At 35.7% G+C, this 18,760-nt stretch overlaps 1 protein-coding gene across 1 annotated transcript; it reads left to right on the plus strand.

Moving 5' to 3' along the window:
- The first annotated feature begins 3,350 nt into the window (after positions 1–3,350).
- LOC129272393 (uncharacterized) lies at positions 3,351–17,246 on the plus strand. The gene is made up of 7 exons (XM_054909548.2): positions 3,351–3,356; positions 3,926–4,042; positions 4,796–4,961; positions 7,192–7,293; positions 8,036–8,138; positions 8,585–8,753; positions 10,648–17,246. The coding sequence occupies exons 1-7, from the start codon at positions 3,351–3,353 to the stop codon at positions 10,840–10,842; spliced, it is 858 nt and encodes a 285-aa protein (XP_054765523.2). The 3' UTR covers positions 10,843–17,246.
- Positions 17,247–18,760: the final 1,514 nt, after the last annotated feature.

The following is an 18,760-nucleotide window of genomic DNA, read 5'->3' on the forward strand; positions in this document are numbered from 1 at the left end:
GTTTAGAATTTATTTCATTATGTATGTGTATGTTACTCCTTGTATCTCTTGTATATATATTGTTATGTATTTTTTTTTATGACGGAAATAAAACAAACAAACAAACAAAATGGTCGGCTCTCGTAGCCCTGAATATTATGGCTCGCAGATGAAGAGTTATTGATTTATTGATTAACGCCCTCTCCCGACCGCTGCAGAACAGAATTAGTCAACATCTTATGCCGATCTGTCTAACTTAACATTTAAATATTTGGCATCGAGTTTCAAACGTTTCAGCAGCAAAACACATTTCAGAGATGAGTCTGAACGAACTTTTCTTGCAAATACTGGAATCTGAACAAAAAGCAAGGGAAAGGAAGAGTCATTTAAATGAAAGTAAGTTTTTTCACCTACCGGTACTCTACGCTACGGCTAGCTGGCCTGGGCTTCCCAGGCTGGCTCTCACGCCGCCGAGAAGCCGGCGGGCGAGCAGTCCTGGACCTGGTCCTGGGTTAGCCTGGGCTAAGATACAGCGTAGATACAGTATTTACGCCGGGCGAAACCGCCTAACGTTAGACGTCGACCATGGCATGGGCCACGGCCGGCCACCAGCATACAATTATCCACGGCATCGTAGGGAGGGAGGCTGGAAAAAAAAAATAGGATGGGGACTAAGTTAAGCATAAGTGTTAGGATGGGGGGTCGGGTGTCCGGACACTTTATATTTTTGAAGCCTTTTTTGTCTTTGGATTACACTAAAAATATGAATTCAATAGTTGTAATCATCTTCCATTTTGTTCTCCATAATATTTCCTTACATTTTGTACGAAAAATTGATGAAACTTCGCTTGTAAATTTTTCCAAATGACTTTCTAAAAATAAAATTGATCGTCCGGACACACAACAACTGGGTATACTAATAGTGCCCCCCTTTAAAAAAAAAGATATTGACATTCGACTCACAAGTCCTCAAATATTGCGCTTCATTATATTCAATCCCCTCAACTTTGGTTTGGGAACTGATTCAAGACAACCTTAACCCTAAGTAGAAGACTGGGGGGGGGGGGCTGATTCAGCCCCCCTAAACATTTTTCGCGATAAATCCGCCGCTTGAAATTTGTTGACCGCGTCGCTCAATGACTTTTTACTTTCATTTCAAGTCTCGCGCAACATTAGACCAAAAGCTTCAGTCTCTGTATTTTGGTTGTTCCGCTGAACTACGTTGGCTCCACTCACCATACATAGACTGAAGGGGATGGGGCCCCGTACCTACAGCCAACGTATAGTGAACTAGCGTTTTATAGATCGCGATTTAAAACTGTTTTTTAAGCAAAATTGAAAGTTTCATGGTTTCCATTATCAGGTAAATATAAATAACTTAAGTAATTGCATACCTTGGGCCGGAGTTATTGAAAAAAATCCTCTGGATGATTGAGAAATCTGTCATCTAAGACATTTTCACCTGACCTGACGGTTTTTCTTGCAAGTTGCCATCTTGAATGACGTCATTATCGTATTAACTTAATGTCTCGAATCGATATATCGCGATTATAACTAGTACTAGTACTAGTATAACTAGTATCGTTTATCTTCGGTTTCGTTCGCATATGGAGCAGATCGTATAATATCGAAAGCAATATCGATATCACATTCGTGATTGTTGACGTTCGTTTGTAAATATTTTTTAGTTTGGCTGCCATTTTGACCATTTTTATCGTGTTCAACCCAATTAAACATCGGTAAAGTATATTTTTCATGCCTTTTTCATCTATATCGTTTAAAGTATTTAAATGTTAAAACATGAAGTTTTAAAAGTTTGTTGTTTATACATCCTTAGATTGTAAATTCGATGTGTAAAATTACATCAAACTTTGGACTGTGAATTGACAAAAGGGAGGGAATGAGAACACATGCGAGCCCACACGTACACCCTACCGTCGGTAAATGGGGATTACAGTAAAATGTCAGAAATTGTTGAATAAATCCCCAGAAACGACGGTTATTCCTGTCTAGCGCAACATTTGAGACCAAAATTGTGACCCCCGGGTACACGGTTCCGAAATTACGCAACATTTTGTAAGTGCATGCAGACCCAAAATTACTCAAAAACGTGAATTTGTGTACAAATCCAATGCAAATAGTGTTTTTAGCCAAAATTCATAAATGTATCATTATTTTTCCTTTTACTGCTTAAAATCAATTATTTTTATATTTCTAATGGTCAAAATAAAGTCCTCGACAATTTCCATTGAAAAAACAATAAAAAACAAAAAGTCGAAAAAAAGAAATACATAAGAAATTTAGAAAACAATAGAATACATAAGAAAATAAATGTGATGTTGAAATTTTTGAAAAATAAATTTGATCAGATGCCTATCTAGAGTATGTGAAACAAAAATTAGCATTTAAGGGGCATTATTTTATTAATTAGAACAAACTTATGATTTTACGCATAAATTAGCATAATTAATGAGCAATAAGATTTTTCGCAGAATTTGATATTATAGTTTTGTAGATAATGCCATGGGTAATGCGCGTGCCAATTTTTGGCACGATCGCGCAATCAACGGCCAAGATCATGAGGGGGGGCTGATTCAGCCCCCCCCCCCCCCAGTCTTCTTAGGCGTCGAAATAGCCCAGTCTATTTAGGGTTAAGCTTTTGTAAAATGGTCACATGAATTAATGCATGACTGCTGATATGTTATTGTTAATGTGCTGAATGAAATTTTATGTTGTAAGTAGCAGGTTGATATAACCTATTAAGGTTTTGATGATTTATATTTGTTGCAATTGGATAGTTACATAGTATTAGTATAAACAATTTTAATCTACAGAGATTTATTGTTTGATAACCTGATTTAGCACATGTTAGCTAACAACATTCTATACTTCATCCTGAAATTTGGAAATGCCAATGGGTTGAAAATAATGGTTGAAGTAGGGTAGGCCTGTTATTCAATTGTTCCATTATAAAACCCTTGGCTTTGGCATTGACTTGGTTTACTATAAATTATTATTTTAAACTATGACTTCTGTTTCAATTTAAACCTCCTTTTTTTTTATACAGTAAAAAGCAAAGTTTTGTCATTGAGACAAGAACTTGAGGCAACTCAAACTGAGGCAAACATAATCCATAATGACTTGGCTGCAAAGGCAAGTATTTTTTTAAATACATTCTTCTCCTTAACTTCTCCTCCTTACCCTCCTCTTTCTTCTCCTTCTTCTTCTTCCTCTTCTTCTTCCTTCTTCTTGTTCTTTTGTCTTCTTCTTCTACCTTCTTCTTATTATCCTTCTTCCTCTTCTTCTTTCTCTTCTTCTAGCTTCCTCTTCGTCTTTCTCTTCTTCTTCCTCCTCTGTAGATCTGCAGGTGCATGAATGTCAGTTTTGTCAAGTAACTAATAAAGGGGTTATTTGCTAAGAAGTAATGGTCACTAGTAAAGCTATCACTATGTTTCCTGTCACAGACTATATAGCCACTTATTGACAACATTCAGGAAACAGCTAATCTTCTTTTAAACAAGATTCTTTTAAAAAGTATGGAGTGAAAAAGACTCAATCATGAACAAACTTTTTTGATGCACTTTCATTCATTTTATACAACTTGATTCCAGGATTGCATTATATTTTAATTTAATAGTAAAAATAATTATCCTTTTTTACTAGCACTTAATACATTGGAACAATGTCTCTAAGCACTTTAGAGATATTTCATTAACCCAGCCATTAGATTCTGGGATGCCCACAAGTATGGACTGATGCCTTGCCAAAGGACACAAGGCCATGGTGGGATTCAAAAATACGACCCTCTGATTACAAGGCGAGAGTTGGTAACGCTACAACATGATGCTTCCACAGTATTAACAAAATCTTTTTAGCACTACTCCCCATATGGTGCTAAGCAAGTCCACATCAAATCCGAAACATTTTTTAATTTTTTTATTTTCAGGTTCAAGAATTGTTAACGGAAGAGTTGGAATGCCAGTGGATTACTACAAAGGAATCTATCCTTGAAGAACAACTCAAGGGCCTACTGGAAGAAAAACATGTGCACAGCAAACGACTTGTAAGTTGCAATTAGTTTCCATCCTGGAATAGTCACACCTATGAAAGCATTTCTAAACCAACCGATTGTAGGCCCGTATTCTGAAGTCAGGTTTAACTTAGACCAAGGTCTAAGTCTGTGCTAAAATTATGATGAGCCAAAAATTCTAACATTCTGTTTATATTGTATATTTTTTATGTTTACTATTTTGTTTCCTTTTCTAGCTTTCATAATAAAAAAATACTTTAAACTACTTCAGTTATCATTCCCAGACAGTTTGGATGTCATATGAGGTAATAAATTGGATGTGTACTGTTAAGGATTGTGCCACAACTGGCTCTCCATAGTCAAACCACAACTTTAAACCAGGGTTTAATTTAAACCAGAGTTCAGAATACGGGCCATTTTGTCTCTGAGAAGAACATAAAGAGATTTTATTGGTCTGAAGTCAGTTTTAAGGACTGACAGTGACATTACCAATGATGAAATATATAGATTTGGCTCAGTACTATGTAATATGCTGCTTGAGCCATCAAACCTGACCTATTTTTTTAGGGTCATTCCGCAAAAAAGGGGGAGCTCTTATGTTTTGCCTGCATCTAGGTGCTGCTTTTCCAATGTTCCTCAAATAGGATTTTTAATTGTGAAATTTTATCACATTCACACAAAGCAGCAATTTAGGTGTACAAGTGATACAATCCTGGCCCTCCCCTCTCTCCCCCTCTCTCTCTCTCTTTCTCTATCTCTCACTTGATCTGTCTATATTTCATTTAGCATCAGAGTAAAGAATCCCAAGCTAAGATGAAAGAAGACTTCCCATCCAGTATTTCAACTTTCATTCATGACTTTGGATTAACAACCAGAGGCAAGGAACACAGATTGGCTTCAGTCAGAGAACAGATAAAAGAGATGAAAGTTCGGCAAACGGAGCTCCAACAAGGTACATAATTATTAATTTCCTTGATTATCTCTATTGTTGAGCATTACAATGTTGCTTACTTTGATTAAGATAAAAATACAATGTATAAAAAATCAACAGATTGCAAGGTGAGGGCCCTGTTTTACCGTCAAAGAGTTGCAATTGATTAGAATCAAATATCAAACTCAAATTAGATTGATGGGGGGCAGTGGGGGAGGAGCATTTCATCTTTGCTTAAAACTGATCAAAAACTTGATCTGGTGCAGGGCCCTGGGAGTGATTTTTTAAGAGGGGGTGCTGGTTTGGAAAAAAAATGACAAGCCAAAAAAAACTTTCAAAAATGAAGGTGAACTAGGTAAGAAAAAAAAATTACAAGCGATGAAAAAAAAGATTTTCACTCCAAAATGAAGGTGATTTTGGTCAATCCTACTTTTTGGCATACCAACCCGATTCTGAGGGGGGTGCTGCCTGTGGTGTCTAAAAGATGTGCAGCAACCCCTAGATAAATCTTTGGGGTGCACCTGATTCCCAGGTCCATGATCTGATGGTTCTTTATATATCCTTAGCAGGGAAAATAATACACAGGGGCTGAGGGCGATTTAGCCCCTGAAATGCTCAAAAGACCCCCTGAAAATTCCCATTCACTGCAATGTTAAATGTTATCGAATGGTGCAGATTTACACAGTAGGTTGTGAAAAGTAGCCCTTGAAAAAATATATAATTTTTTGTCTGATCCTTATTAGAATAGATAAGATCATAAGGCAATTTCATCAAACATTATAATCAAATTTAAAGCCCAAAATCAGTATTTATTAAGTTGGTTATCCAAAAAAAATTATAGACAAATTTTAGAGGTTTTGTTCCATTTATTGATGTGTTATGTATTCTGTATTTTATGGATGTAATAGGCGAAGTTGTTGGCTAACCTCAAGATTGTTATGGAGGTCTTACATGTTGCACACATGGATTCTTGCAGTTTTTCACAATGACCATTTAGGATGATTAACCTTTGCCTTCACTGTCTGTATAATATTTTAAGTAGTTCTTGGTTTCTGTACATATAATTTCCTAAATGGATTTAATCAGTTTTCTGCTATTAATTTAGGACAATTACTTTACCCTTTGGCTTTATAAAGCCCATTCTTAATTTTCCTGTTATAGTGACTTTATCCATTGGCTCTTTTCAATATGTATATCATACCATATCTATTCGGAGAAATACATTTTTCACAGATTTGTATTTATGCTTGTATATATATATACATATACCCTTATTCATAAGATTTTATTGAGAACAATATTAGCAGTATACCAGTAATTCCTAAGATAAAAACTAATTAGGCCTATTTCATGGAGATAGGATGATTGAGATTGACAATTATTCACATTTTAATTACATGTCTTTCAAATATTTAATCAGTCTGGCTTAAAAAAACATTGTGATTTTTGTGGGGAAAATAGCATTCCGGGCCCATTCCTGTTTTTGATAAACTGACAAGTTTTACATCTTCTCTAGATCTACATGTAGTTTTGGTCTCAGTTAGAGAGGAAAATCAGTAGCCTTTCCTGCACAGATAAATTGTAATATCTAAGTCAATACTCCAACCACTTTTGATCTCTTTATGTACAGTTCAGGGTAGATGTAGATCATAATTGACTAAGTGATAAATCTAGACCTAAACACCGGTGGGACGAGATCAAAAGATCTCTCTATAAAGACCTAGATGAAGGCCTAACCATGCAATATCGAGATTTGATTTAATGTGGAATTATTTTTTATCATTTTTAACTCTTTGGAAATTGCAGGATCCCAATGTAGCCTACATTCTAATCAACAATTTGCTCCTATCAAATATTTAGAAGAAAAATATGACGTGGTTCATTCATCTTATGAAAAAAATAAGTGATTTTTTTTTGGTATAATGCGAGTGTTTCAAGTTCATAACATGGTGGTTGAATTTGAATAAACCCAAGTTGCATGTTTATTTGTGTGTGAAGATGTTCAGAATATTAATGAACAGCTAAAAAATATCAAAACACTGCCTATTATAAAAAATAAAATCACAAACTACAGTCTAGCTCTTGCATGATCGATATTCAATATTATTTCAGGGATTTAATTTTGCAACATATTTGCATGCATGGAAATTATAGGGGTACTGTACTGTAAATGTATTACAATCATTTGGCGCCTGAAAAATGTATTTCTTCAAGCTTCTTCATTTATTGATACCTTCCCCCCCCCCCCCAGACATTGACACATATGATAGACAGAGAAGGATGCTGAGGTGCATAGAGGATGAGAAGGAAACAACAGAGCATATCATAGCCACACTTGAAATTGAGATACATGGTAAAGTACATTGACTGAATCCTTTTAAAACGATTTCATTGACCAGGGTAATATATATTTTAGATACTTTAACCCTCCCCCATCCCCCACCTGGCTTGGCAGCCCCCCCCCCCCTTCTCTGTTTGTGCCATTCTCTGTCACTCTCTCTCTCTCTCTGTTTCTCCCTCACTCATCTTCTTCCCTTATTTTAGAGAGAAGGGGGGCTGGAGGATTGATAAATGTGAGCATGTATCAAAAAGAGCAAGGAAAAAAAGGAATAAACTTTGCTCCCCACCCCAACTCTGGTGTCACGAAGATGGTGAATGCAGTCGATGACCTTGCTTTGCTTGTCAGAAAATGCTCAAGAACATGTAAACATCTCCCACTGTAAAATTACATTATTTTTGTTTGCAGTTAGAGCTGTATGTATTTTAAATACAAGTAGTTAACATTTTTGCTTGCACAAGGTTTTTAAGAAATTGTACCATACTTAGATTTGCTTGAATCAAAATTTCAATTTCTAGACCTGCTGTTGATAATCCTGATATATGTGAACTTGAAGTTTACACCTGTGACCTCTATTTCAAAGCTCATATTAGGAACAATATCATTTTCAGGATGTATTCATTTCTCACATGTAATTTTCCCACAAACTTTTCATAGAAATGTGTGTTTGAGTAATTATTGCTATGGAATGTCAACATCTCAATGGCATCGAGAAGGCATTGTCATTGTTTTCCCTTGTTGTCATCTATCCACATAGGTGTTGAGGAGAGTATGGTGTCTGAAAAGAACAAAACAAAAAAGCTAGAGAATGAGAAGGCCTTGGTATCCGGCAAACCACATTCTGATCCAGAATTTAAAAGGTAAGTCTATACTGTGCTCCAACTACCTCTACCTAGTCTGCTGTGCAAACCCTTCACTCAAGTGGTTTGAATATGTAGCCTACAATTACTTGTGTACTGAAGACCCTCTCTGAAATTTAAACAGCAAGTTTTATAATCTTGTATGAAGACCCATTTGTTAATCGAAGTTTCAATCAGAGTCTGTGCCTGCAGACTATCCTCTACCTGTTTATTTCTCAGCATGCCCATCATAGGTGGTTACCAGAGGTAATATACTTTCAGGATGTCTTATTTTCATTCTGGTGATAACTACAGAACCGATTGACAGATCAACTTATCCCAAGAATGCCTATAGATCTATAGTGTTTTTTATCTTATTTATTTTGGTGTATCGAGATGGATGGAGCTTTGTTCATAGGTATACGATTCAATTCAGTTTGACTAATCAAGATGTTCGATCTGTCCAGGTTGCAGAGCCAGCTTGAGGCCTGCCATGAGGAGTCTTTGGAAGGGTTGTGCCAAACATTGCGGCAACGGGTGGATCAGCTGCAGAGACAACAGTGGCAGCAGCAGCTGAGGAAACAACATTCTTCAGCTTCTGTCAAGACACTGTCAAAATTCAAATGGACTACCCAGGTATGTTTTTTAATTTGGGTAACTTGATTGTCAAAAGTCTGAAATGCAACTTGTAGCAGGAATCCTGTCATATAAAGGCGTCGTTTCATTACGACATTCATGCATTTCCCATTATTTTGAAGAAATTTTAGATCAGTAATGAAAAATTGCGAGATTCCTGGGTAAAACCACTGCTCTGTCTTTTGACCAGGTACCTATGACCCTGTCTGTTCGACCCTGTTCTTAGCTACTTTCTTTAGTGGAAACCAGTTTAACATATAATGAAAAGGTCTGAATTTGCATAATTACACTTAACGCACTGTTTCATATTTCATGCGAAACATAAAACTCCACCAAGGGCATTCCCATGGCAAAATGCAAAACCACATCACGTGAAGCATTACGAAATCAGATCAAAGCGATCTTCGAAACTGGTTTTGCAAATTGGTTTAATGGAGACCAGTTCAGAGTAGATTTTGACACCATTCTCACTACCATCCTAAAACTAGTTTACTGTAAACTAGTTTCACGTGTAATGGGAACCGTCAAAGCGGTCTTGGAAGAGATCTTCCAAACTGGTTCAGAAAACCACCCCAATGTAGTTTTGAAGATCGCTTTGCCTCGTTAAACTGGTTTTAGCGTGAGGACCCAACCGTTCTTCTGGAAGCGATCTTCGCACATTTCGAGCGCGCTACTCCACACACTGTGTGTGGAATGCCTACACTGCGGTTTCATATTTCGCGCGAAACATGTCACCCCACTGAGAGTGTTCCCATAGCAACAAGACCACTTTACGTGAAGTGGTTTTGAAAACCACTTTCGGGTGATCAAATGGGAATGCTAGCAAAGCGATCTTCCAAACTGGTTTCCTGAACCAGTTTCCAATAAACCAGTTTTAGAAAGTATGAGAATGGTGTCAAGAATGGGGCCTTAAAGACCACTGATTCAGCAGCTTCAGATTTGCAACACGACTTCTGTAATGCAGATCCAACCTTGGTAGTATGACATGCTTTATCCTCTGATCTCATATATTCTACACAAACTTGCTTTATATTTTTTTGAGGCTGCAGTATCAGAGCCCCAAGTCTCTCAGTAGAGGAAACCGTAACTTAAAGGGATAGTTCACCCTGAAGAAAAGTTTGTTGTAAAAGTAGCATTAAAAAATGATAAAAATATTGGCAAAGGTTTGAGGAAAATCCATTAAAGATTAAAGTTATTAGAATTTTAAGTTTTGGATTTGTGATTTCATTAACAAGCAGCTGCCCTATAACTTATGTAATATAAAATGCATAAATTTCAATTTCTAATGGTTCGTGATGACTTATTTTTATTTTCTATTTAGGAACGGATGTGAAAATGATTTTTCTACTGATATAATGAAGGTTAAGTAATAACCATTTTAAATTTTCTAAAAAAAATGACAGTTCATTGATTTTTTACCATACAATATGTAGGAAAACTGCTCGCATATGAAGTCATAAATCAAATAATTAATATTCTACTATTTTTTTAATTCTTAAATGGACTTTTCTCAAACCTTCTGCAGTACTTTTTTACTATTTTACAATCAACTTTTTGTCAGGGTGAACTTCCTCTTAAAGTTAACTTCAGGGGGGGGAGGGTATTGCCATCATCTTCAAAGTCAGCATTATCCTTCTGAAAAGGTCAGTTGACATTCACAATGATGTTTTGTACGATAAATGCTCTATTCCCATTATATTCTTGCCCTGCACCCATTCTCTTTACAAAATCATTCGTCCACGAGAGTTTGCAGGATTTCTTTCTAAAGTATTAGTGAGTGCTCCCTCTCCATCCGCCAGTTCCTTCTCTCTGTCTCTCCCCCCCCCCCCTTTATTCTCTCATCTGTGAAATATTCTAACTCTCCATATCTTTCTCTCTCCCTCTTGCTGTGTAGCCTAGAGTCCCACCAGTGACATCCCCATCATGGAAGACCACCCCAAGTCAATCCTCAACACTTCGATGTGCTCCAAGGAAGATTCCTATGGTTACTGCTCCAGATATGGACACCAATAGATCAGCATCCAACTCCAGCAAACCAAACCTAGCCAAGCTTACAACTGCCCTGAAATGCAAAGAGAAGCAGAGCTAGAAACTGTAGCAGTTATTTGTAGTCTTAATTGCCTGCAAAATTCCCCAAATTGATGCTTTGGGGCGACTATCTATTCTAAAGTCACCCAAACATCTGCCATAGACAGTATTATAGAAAATTTGGAAAATCATTTTTCTACACACAGCAGAATACGAAATGCTTTTACAGCATAAATACTTGTTGCACAAAAAGCTTTGAAATCAAAGAAATAGCCCCCAAAATACAGCAAATGCCCCAATAGCCCCTATAAAAAAAATTCCTACCATGATGACTATACTTGCTTATAATAATATTTATAGGGCCCTTTACACGGGTGTTTCAAAGCACACAGGTGGGCTGACTAATGTAAACAATGGATCCATTTAATAAAATTAATGAAGTTAATGTTAAAGGAGAATGAAACTCATGGAGCAACTTAGCTTTTGTGAAAGCAGAAAAATCAAAGAATAAGATCAACAAAAGTTTGAGTAAAATAAGACTAGCAATAGAAGAGTTATGAGCATTTGAATGTCGAGATCACTAATGCTATGGAGATCCTCCCATTGGCAATGCGACCAAGATCTATGAAGTCACAGATGAACAACTCTCCCCTTTTGGACACTGAAAATATACCCCAAAACATCTCTTTTTGCTCATTCTAATCATGACAAACGATTCATCAATGATATAATGTTGTGAAACCTCTGTACTTGTCCTCTCATAAAGAGAACACCTCACCTTGTGATAGACTCTATAAAAGTGAGAATATAAGTGAAATAAGTACTAAAGTAATGAGGGAGTTGTACGTGTGTGACATCACAGATCTTGGTCGCATTGCCAAAGGGAGGATCTACATGGCATTAGTGATCTCAATATTCAAATGCTCATAACTTTCTTATTATTCATTCAATCTTCCTCAAACTTTCAACAATATGTTTCTTTGATTTTTCTCTTTGATATGGATTCAGCTGGTTTCAAGGGTTTCATTCTCCTTTAAAGAGGAAATTCACCCTGACAAAATGTTGATTGTAAAAATAGCAGAAAAAAATTGTTTTTAAAATTGTCGAAGGCTTGATAAAAATCCATTTCAGAATATAAAAAAAGTTATTAGAATTTTAAGTATTGAATTTTAATTATTTAAAAATAATTAGTCTAGTGTTTGCAGAGAAGCTGTAACATTTTTTTGTAAGATTAAGATTCTGCCAGGTTCCATTCACCTCACCTGGGTTTGGGGCAGCACAATATGGAAACATTTCTTGCTGAAAGAAAGTATTGCCTGGAGTGGGATTTGAACTTTTAATACTCTGATTGAGAAATAGGAGGCAGAGCAGTGACAGCTTTTGTTATAACATTTCACTGTCAAATATGAATTTCACCATTGATTTGACTACATTCAACTTCCCAATATATCATCTAATGTAATACTCAATAATACTACTCAGTTATGTTTAAAACATTTATTAGTGTTTATTAAGTCTTTGGTGAGTTGGCTTCATGCGTCAATGCAGTTTGGCTTATCTGAAACAACCACCATAACATCAAATAATAGTACTGAAAAATGTTATCAAAATGTGCAATAAAAATGAAAATATACATACAGTGTTCCATAGTACATGTTAAAGGGGAATCCAACCCAAATAAAAACTTAAATTTTATAAGGAAAAGAAAAATCAGACAAGTTGATAGGTGAAAGTTTGAACAATATTAGACAAACAACAAGAAAGTTATGAATTTTTAAAAGTTGTAAATATTGGTAATCACTATACCCATGGAGACTTCAAATTGGCCGCATATGGGATGTCATAGTGATGTAAGGCAAGGACTACTCTTCCATGTACTCCAATACATATTATGGCTAAAATGTCATTTTTCCCAAAAGTTTTATTTCAAATTATATCTTTCTTTCATGAGGACATAAAACAATATACTACCTGGGTTATATTTAGATTACTGCCCCAGGGGAATGGGTACTTAGGAGAAAACCACAAATCCCTGATAATAAAGTACATGGCCTATGGGAAAGTTGTCCTTGCCCCTTGTCATAATTTACTTACCCAGTTGCCAATTTGAAATCTACATAGTATTAGTGATCTCAATTTTAAAGCAGCTATAACTTTCTTATTGCTTGTTCAATTTCTTTCAAACTTTCACCATTCTGTTTAATTTATTTTTCTCCTTCCCAACACAACATTTTATGGCCAAGGCTGGATTCCCCTTTAAAAGCACTTTTCATAAAATTAAACATGACATGTAAGGAATTTTCGGTAAGCTTTGCATATTTTCAGCAAGTTAAGTTTGTGATACAATATCATATTGCATTGAATTAAAGGTCACGGTTGATTAAATTGTGGGAATGAATTAATAAACGCAAGACTAAACTGATAACCTTATGCACCATAATATGATTAAGGTGAATTCCCACCTGGTCTAATTCCTAGTTTGGATATTTCCCACATACTTAAACTAATTTGGTCTATCTATTATTGGTAGGTCTAATGAGAGTTTGGTGTAAATTTCACTCAAGCCATTACCATTTTCCCAGTCAAGTGGTGTCAATATTCTATTATGCCGACTTCTTTCCATTACAAAAGGAATTTAGAAAGGAATTCACTTGATAGAACTACTTATAGCTTAGCCTTGAAAGCATATTACAGACCATATTGCCATAAATGAACTAAGGAGGGAATATAGAGGATTTGTAGCTGAACCATAGATCAGGATAGTTGAACGACTGGTTCAAATTGGTTAGTATATGTCCAATGCAGCTATGCCAGGAAGGTATAACATATTCCCCATGTTTCAAACAACTGTTAATGCCTTTAAAAAAAGGTTTGCCGGAATGGAGGGAGAAAAGGTAGATCGGGGGAGCGTTTCATGAAAGGACTTGTCGGACGTTTTATCCGACAAGTCCCATTTTATCCGACAGTTACCATAGTAACAGTACCTCTCAGCCAATCAACATCAGAGAAATTTGTCGGATGAAAATGTTTTAGTTTTTTTCCCCTTCCCAGCATGTCATGAATGGTGACAATTAGCCAGTAAAAAAACAAAACGAAGTAGGCAAAACAATGACAAGGCATAAGCCATTTTGTGTCTCGCCCGGATGAAAATAATCAGAAATATCGTGATTTGAGAGGGCATGCAACAGAATTGTATCAAAAGTTCATTGTGAAATTACTGGAATAACACTTGTCATAAGAGTCTTGTACGTAAACTTTAATGTTGACCTCAAAATGAACTTTGACCATACCATGTGACATTCCAACACAATAAATTGCAGGTCCCCCAAGTACATCTACCATCCAAGTTTGGTTGAAAAGTGATTTACAGTTGCAGAGTAATGTGTCATAAGAGAGTCTTGCACGAAAACTTGAACGTTGACCTGAAAATGGCCTTTGACCTTTACATGTGACCTCCGACTGGAGCATAACATGCAGGTCCCCCAAGTCCATCTACCATCCAAGTTTGGTTGAAAAGTGACTTATGGTTGCGGAGTTAGGTGTCAAAAGAGTGTCTTGCATGTAAACTTTAACGTTGACCTGAAAATGACCTTTGACCTTACCATGTGACCTTCCACTGCAGCCTAACATGCAGGTTCCCCAAGTCCATCTACCATCCAAGTTTGGTTGAAAAGTGACTTACGGTTGCGGAGTTAGGTGTCACAAGAGAGTCTTGCATGTAAACTTTAACGTTGACCTGAAAATGACCTTTGACCTTACCATGTGACCTCCAAATCCAGCATAATAGGCAGGTTTCCCAAATCTATCTACCATCCAAGTTTGGTTGAAAAGCGACTTAGAGTTGCGGAGTTATGTGTCATAAGGTTTAATTGTGACCGACGGACGGCCGGTCGACATTTGGATCCCTATGCCTTCACCTCTGGTGGGTGAGACAAAAATCAAGGCGGTCTGCACATTTTAGGGTAAAATATGAATAAAAGCATTAAAAGTCGGCAGGTTTGACAAGGGTCGGTTGGGTTACGTCAAACAATCGCTTTGGTTTTCTGTTTTCCCTAAACTGGCAACACTCGTAGATGAGCACATGGCCTAATCACTGTACCTCTATATGGCTCACAGAGTCGAGGCATTGTTTACATTAATTAAATGACACCTCCACATGTTAATTTTCTTATTCATCCTTCTCTGTACGTCATGATCATTTACATCCATGGAAGAAAAATTATATAAATTTTCATCAATTATTTTGCTGAAATTAGGAACATAATTTCAATCATAATATATGTATACCACTTGTCAGACCATGTACTAGTATCCTGTACTTTCTTTTGTCTGAAATTGTAATACTTGTATGTTGAAGTGCGAATGATATAAACACTAGCGCCCAATCTTGCAAAGAGTAGTGATTGATCTGATTTGAACACAACTATGGAAAGCCATGCAGTGAGCGATCCCAACAACTAAAATTAATATGTCAATTTATAGTGTTTTCTATACATGGTGTATACCCATGCATGCATCAATGCAAGTAACAAATTTGTGTGCATCCTGTGGACAGGATCATGACATTTATGGCTTTTCATAGTTGAGATAGAACGGGGGTCTGTTTCATTAAAGTTGTTATAATAACAAATTTGCAAAAGCAGTTTAAAGCTACTGAAATCCTTCAATCTGATTGGCTGATTGGTAGTAAATTTGTACATTTGTTATTATAACAAGTCTTTATTAAGAATACAAACATATATAATGAAATCAATTCTGTCCAAATTGATTGGGTAATGAGTCGAAGGTCTACTTATCAGTTATCTTCTATTGTTTGAGGCATTAATAAAGAAAAGTAACATGTTCTAGATTTCAGAAACAGAAGAAATTTTAAAAACTCACTAGATTGACACATTCAAATATAAACCATGAAATGTAATTAAATCATATAGCAAATTCTAACCACTTTAGTTATACTCTACAAATATTATGAATATAGAGAAGAAATAATATAAAATTCAATAAGAGAGCATGCTAACTAAACATTTTTACCTCGTAGTATTACTTATGATAAACAATCCTCTATTCAAACTTCTCGTGAAATAAAATATTTCTTTCAGTTTTGAAAGATAAGGTAAGGTAGTTGAATGAACAACAAACTTCAGATGAAAAAAAAAGTATAAAATATTCATAAAACCTTCATAAAACTAGTGATTGTTATCTGTTAAAATATAGCATAAACATACCTTATTTTGTCATTACATCTCCATATACAACCTTGAAACTTCTTACTAATAAGCTAAGCAGTTTAGAGACTGAGGGCTGACATTTCATGGTGAAATTGCACGTGAGCAACTCTCACCATGAACACTTCACAATTTTTTATTATATTTCAATTCTCGTGCGTCTTTGAGCTCGAATTTGCAATACCAGGGGGCCGTTTCAGAAAGCTGTTCGTAAGTTAGAGTGAAGTTTAAGAACGACTGGTGATCCTTTCTTGCGGTAAATGATATTCATCATTGAATGTTCATTGGTGATTATTTTACCACATAAGAAATGTTCACCAATTGTTCTTTAAGTCACTCTTAACTTTAAATACGAACAGCTTTATGAAACACCCATCTGGTAACACTGTTCTGAATTTACACACAATATTGAACCTGTACAGAATAAAGATTGCTGAAAAACGTGATTTCAACCTAGAATTCACAAATGCATGATTACTTTTCCCTAGTACTGATCAAAATCAACTTATAAGAGGGTGTCAGAAATCGAATTTCATGCATGAAATACAGTAACTTTCTGAACGCGTTCACTGTTGGAGATTACGTCATCATGGGTGCCAATTTTTGTGTACCGGTCACCAGCTAAGATCTTGACCCCAACCCTCTGACTTTTAGGCATCGAAGCAAAGCTGCCAACCTGAACAAGAACATTTCAGTATTTTGGTGAGAAAATCATTATTTCCAAAGAAATACCATAGGACAACACAAAGCTAAAACTTCAAAAATCTGTATTTTGCAGGAAACCATCAGTATTCTTCTCATTTTGCAATACGAAATACTGAAAATCAGTACTGCTTGACAGCTCTGTCAAAATAGCCTTGTCGGTTGAGGTTTCCAGAGGGCGTAAGACTCAAATGAACAAAATAAAACGTCACAGCGACGGCTTCTCGCAGGACAGACTTATCACACAAAATGTTACCAGATGGGGGAGGGGGTGGCTGAATGAACAGAACCCTTCCCTGAAATCTCAGAGAAAATCTGCATATTTTCAAACAGCCATATTCCACTTCTACAAATACTGTAATGGGGATTACATTTTTAAGCATAACATATTAATATTTTTGAAAGATGTAACTTGTGATTACCTGTTTGCCTCACATAACCCAACATTATAAATGCACAAGTACCATATCAAAAGTCTATAAAAAATTAAAAAATCAAATCTGGCATGATTTGTAAGTGCTACATAATACCCTGACATTTCTTTCATAAAAAGGAACTACAGAGTGTCCTTGTCAGCATTTACTAATTGTTCAATTAAAAAAAGAAAACTAGTTTTTCATTCCATTTTCATCTCAAAAGACAATAATAATTTACAACCTTCCACCTTGAGAAAATAAATAGTTTAACTTTAGAACAAATAAAACTTTCATAAATATGATGCACACTGATATGATTCTCATACCTGACCAGATCAAGGTTCCTTCATGGCCAGATAGTGGCACCAGGGTCCCGTAACACAAAGGTTAGCGATTAATCGTACGCTTGATTTCCACGACTGATTGCACATTGTAGCCAATGCAATCAATCGTAGAAAAATGTTCTACGATCGATTGCTAACCTTTGTGTTACGGGCTCTAATCAGGGGCCTGTAACACAAAGCTCAGCGATTGATCATGGTGCTGGTATTTTCAATTGATTGCATTGACTAATGTGTAGCATCAATCATAATAATCAGCCCTACAATCAATTGCTAAGCTTTGTGTTACAGGACCCCTGATAAAAGAATCCAAAGGGTACGTAAGCCATTGCTGACACACAAGTGCCTGCTTGATCAGAACCCTCCGTTTACACTACCAGGATATTAAAGCAGAATTTGACCATATATATGAAATGTACAAGCTATGCCTTTTAGACATTATTTGATATAAATATGCATCTAATGCAGAGAGCTCTTTCTCTTTTAGAGAAGGTAGCCTATTTAATAAATAATTTTCAAAATGATAATCATATACATGTAACCATAAAATAAATATAACCATGGTGTGATAAGCAGGATTTGACCATATACGAAATGTACAAGCTACACCTTTAGACATTATTTGATAAAATGTGCATCCAAACAACAGAGCCTTTTCTCTAGTTTTACAGAAGGTAGCTTAGTTAATAAATCTTTTTCAAACTAACATAACCATAAAATAAATACAACCATACTGTGATAAGCAGGATTTGACCATATATGAAATGTACAAGCTACACCTTTAGAAATATTTTGATATAAATGTGCATCTAATGCACAGAGCTCTTTCTCTTTTAGAGAAGGTAGCCTATTTAAGAAAACATTTTCAAAATGATATAACCATGAAATAAATACAACCATTCTGTGATAAGCAGGATTTGACTATATATGAAATGTACAAGTGCCTTTAGAGATTATTTGATAAAATGTGCATCCACTAAACAGAGCTTTTTTTCTAATTTTACAGGATGTAGCTTACCAAGCTTAGTTAATAAATCATTTTCAAAATAACATAACCATAAAACAAAAATAAACATAGTGGGATAAGCAGGATTTGACCATATATGAAATGTACAAGCTACGCCTTTAGACATTATTTGATATAAATATGCACTAATGCACAGAGCTCTTTCTCTTTTAGAGAAGGTAGCCTCTTCAAGAAATCACTTTCAAAATGATATAACCATAAAATAAATGCTTATTTTAAAGCCAAATACCTCAACTCCCCATTAAAAAAAAAGACCAATGTCAAATAT

This window comes from Lytechinus pictus, chromosome 12 (assembly GCF_037042905.1).
Source record: "Lytechinus pictus isolate F3 Inbred chromosome 12, Lp3.0, whole genome shotgun sequence".
Lineage (NCBI taxonomy): Eukaryota > Metazoa > Echinodermata > Echinoidea > Temnopleuroida > Toxopneustidae > Lytechinus > Lytechinus pictus.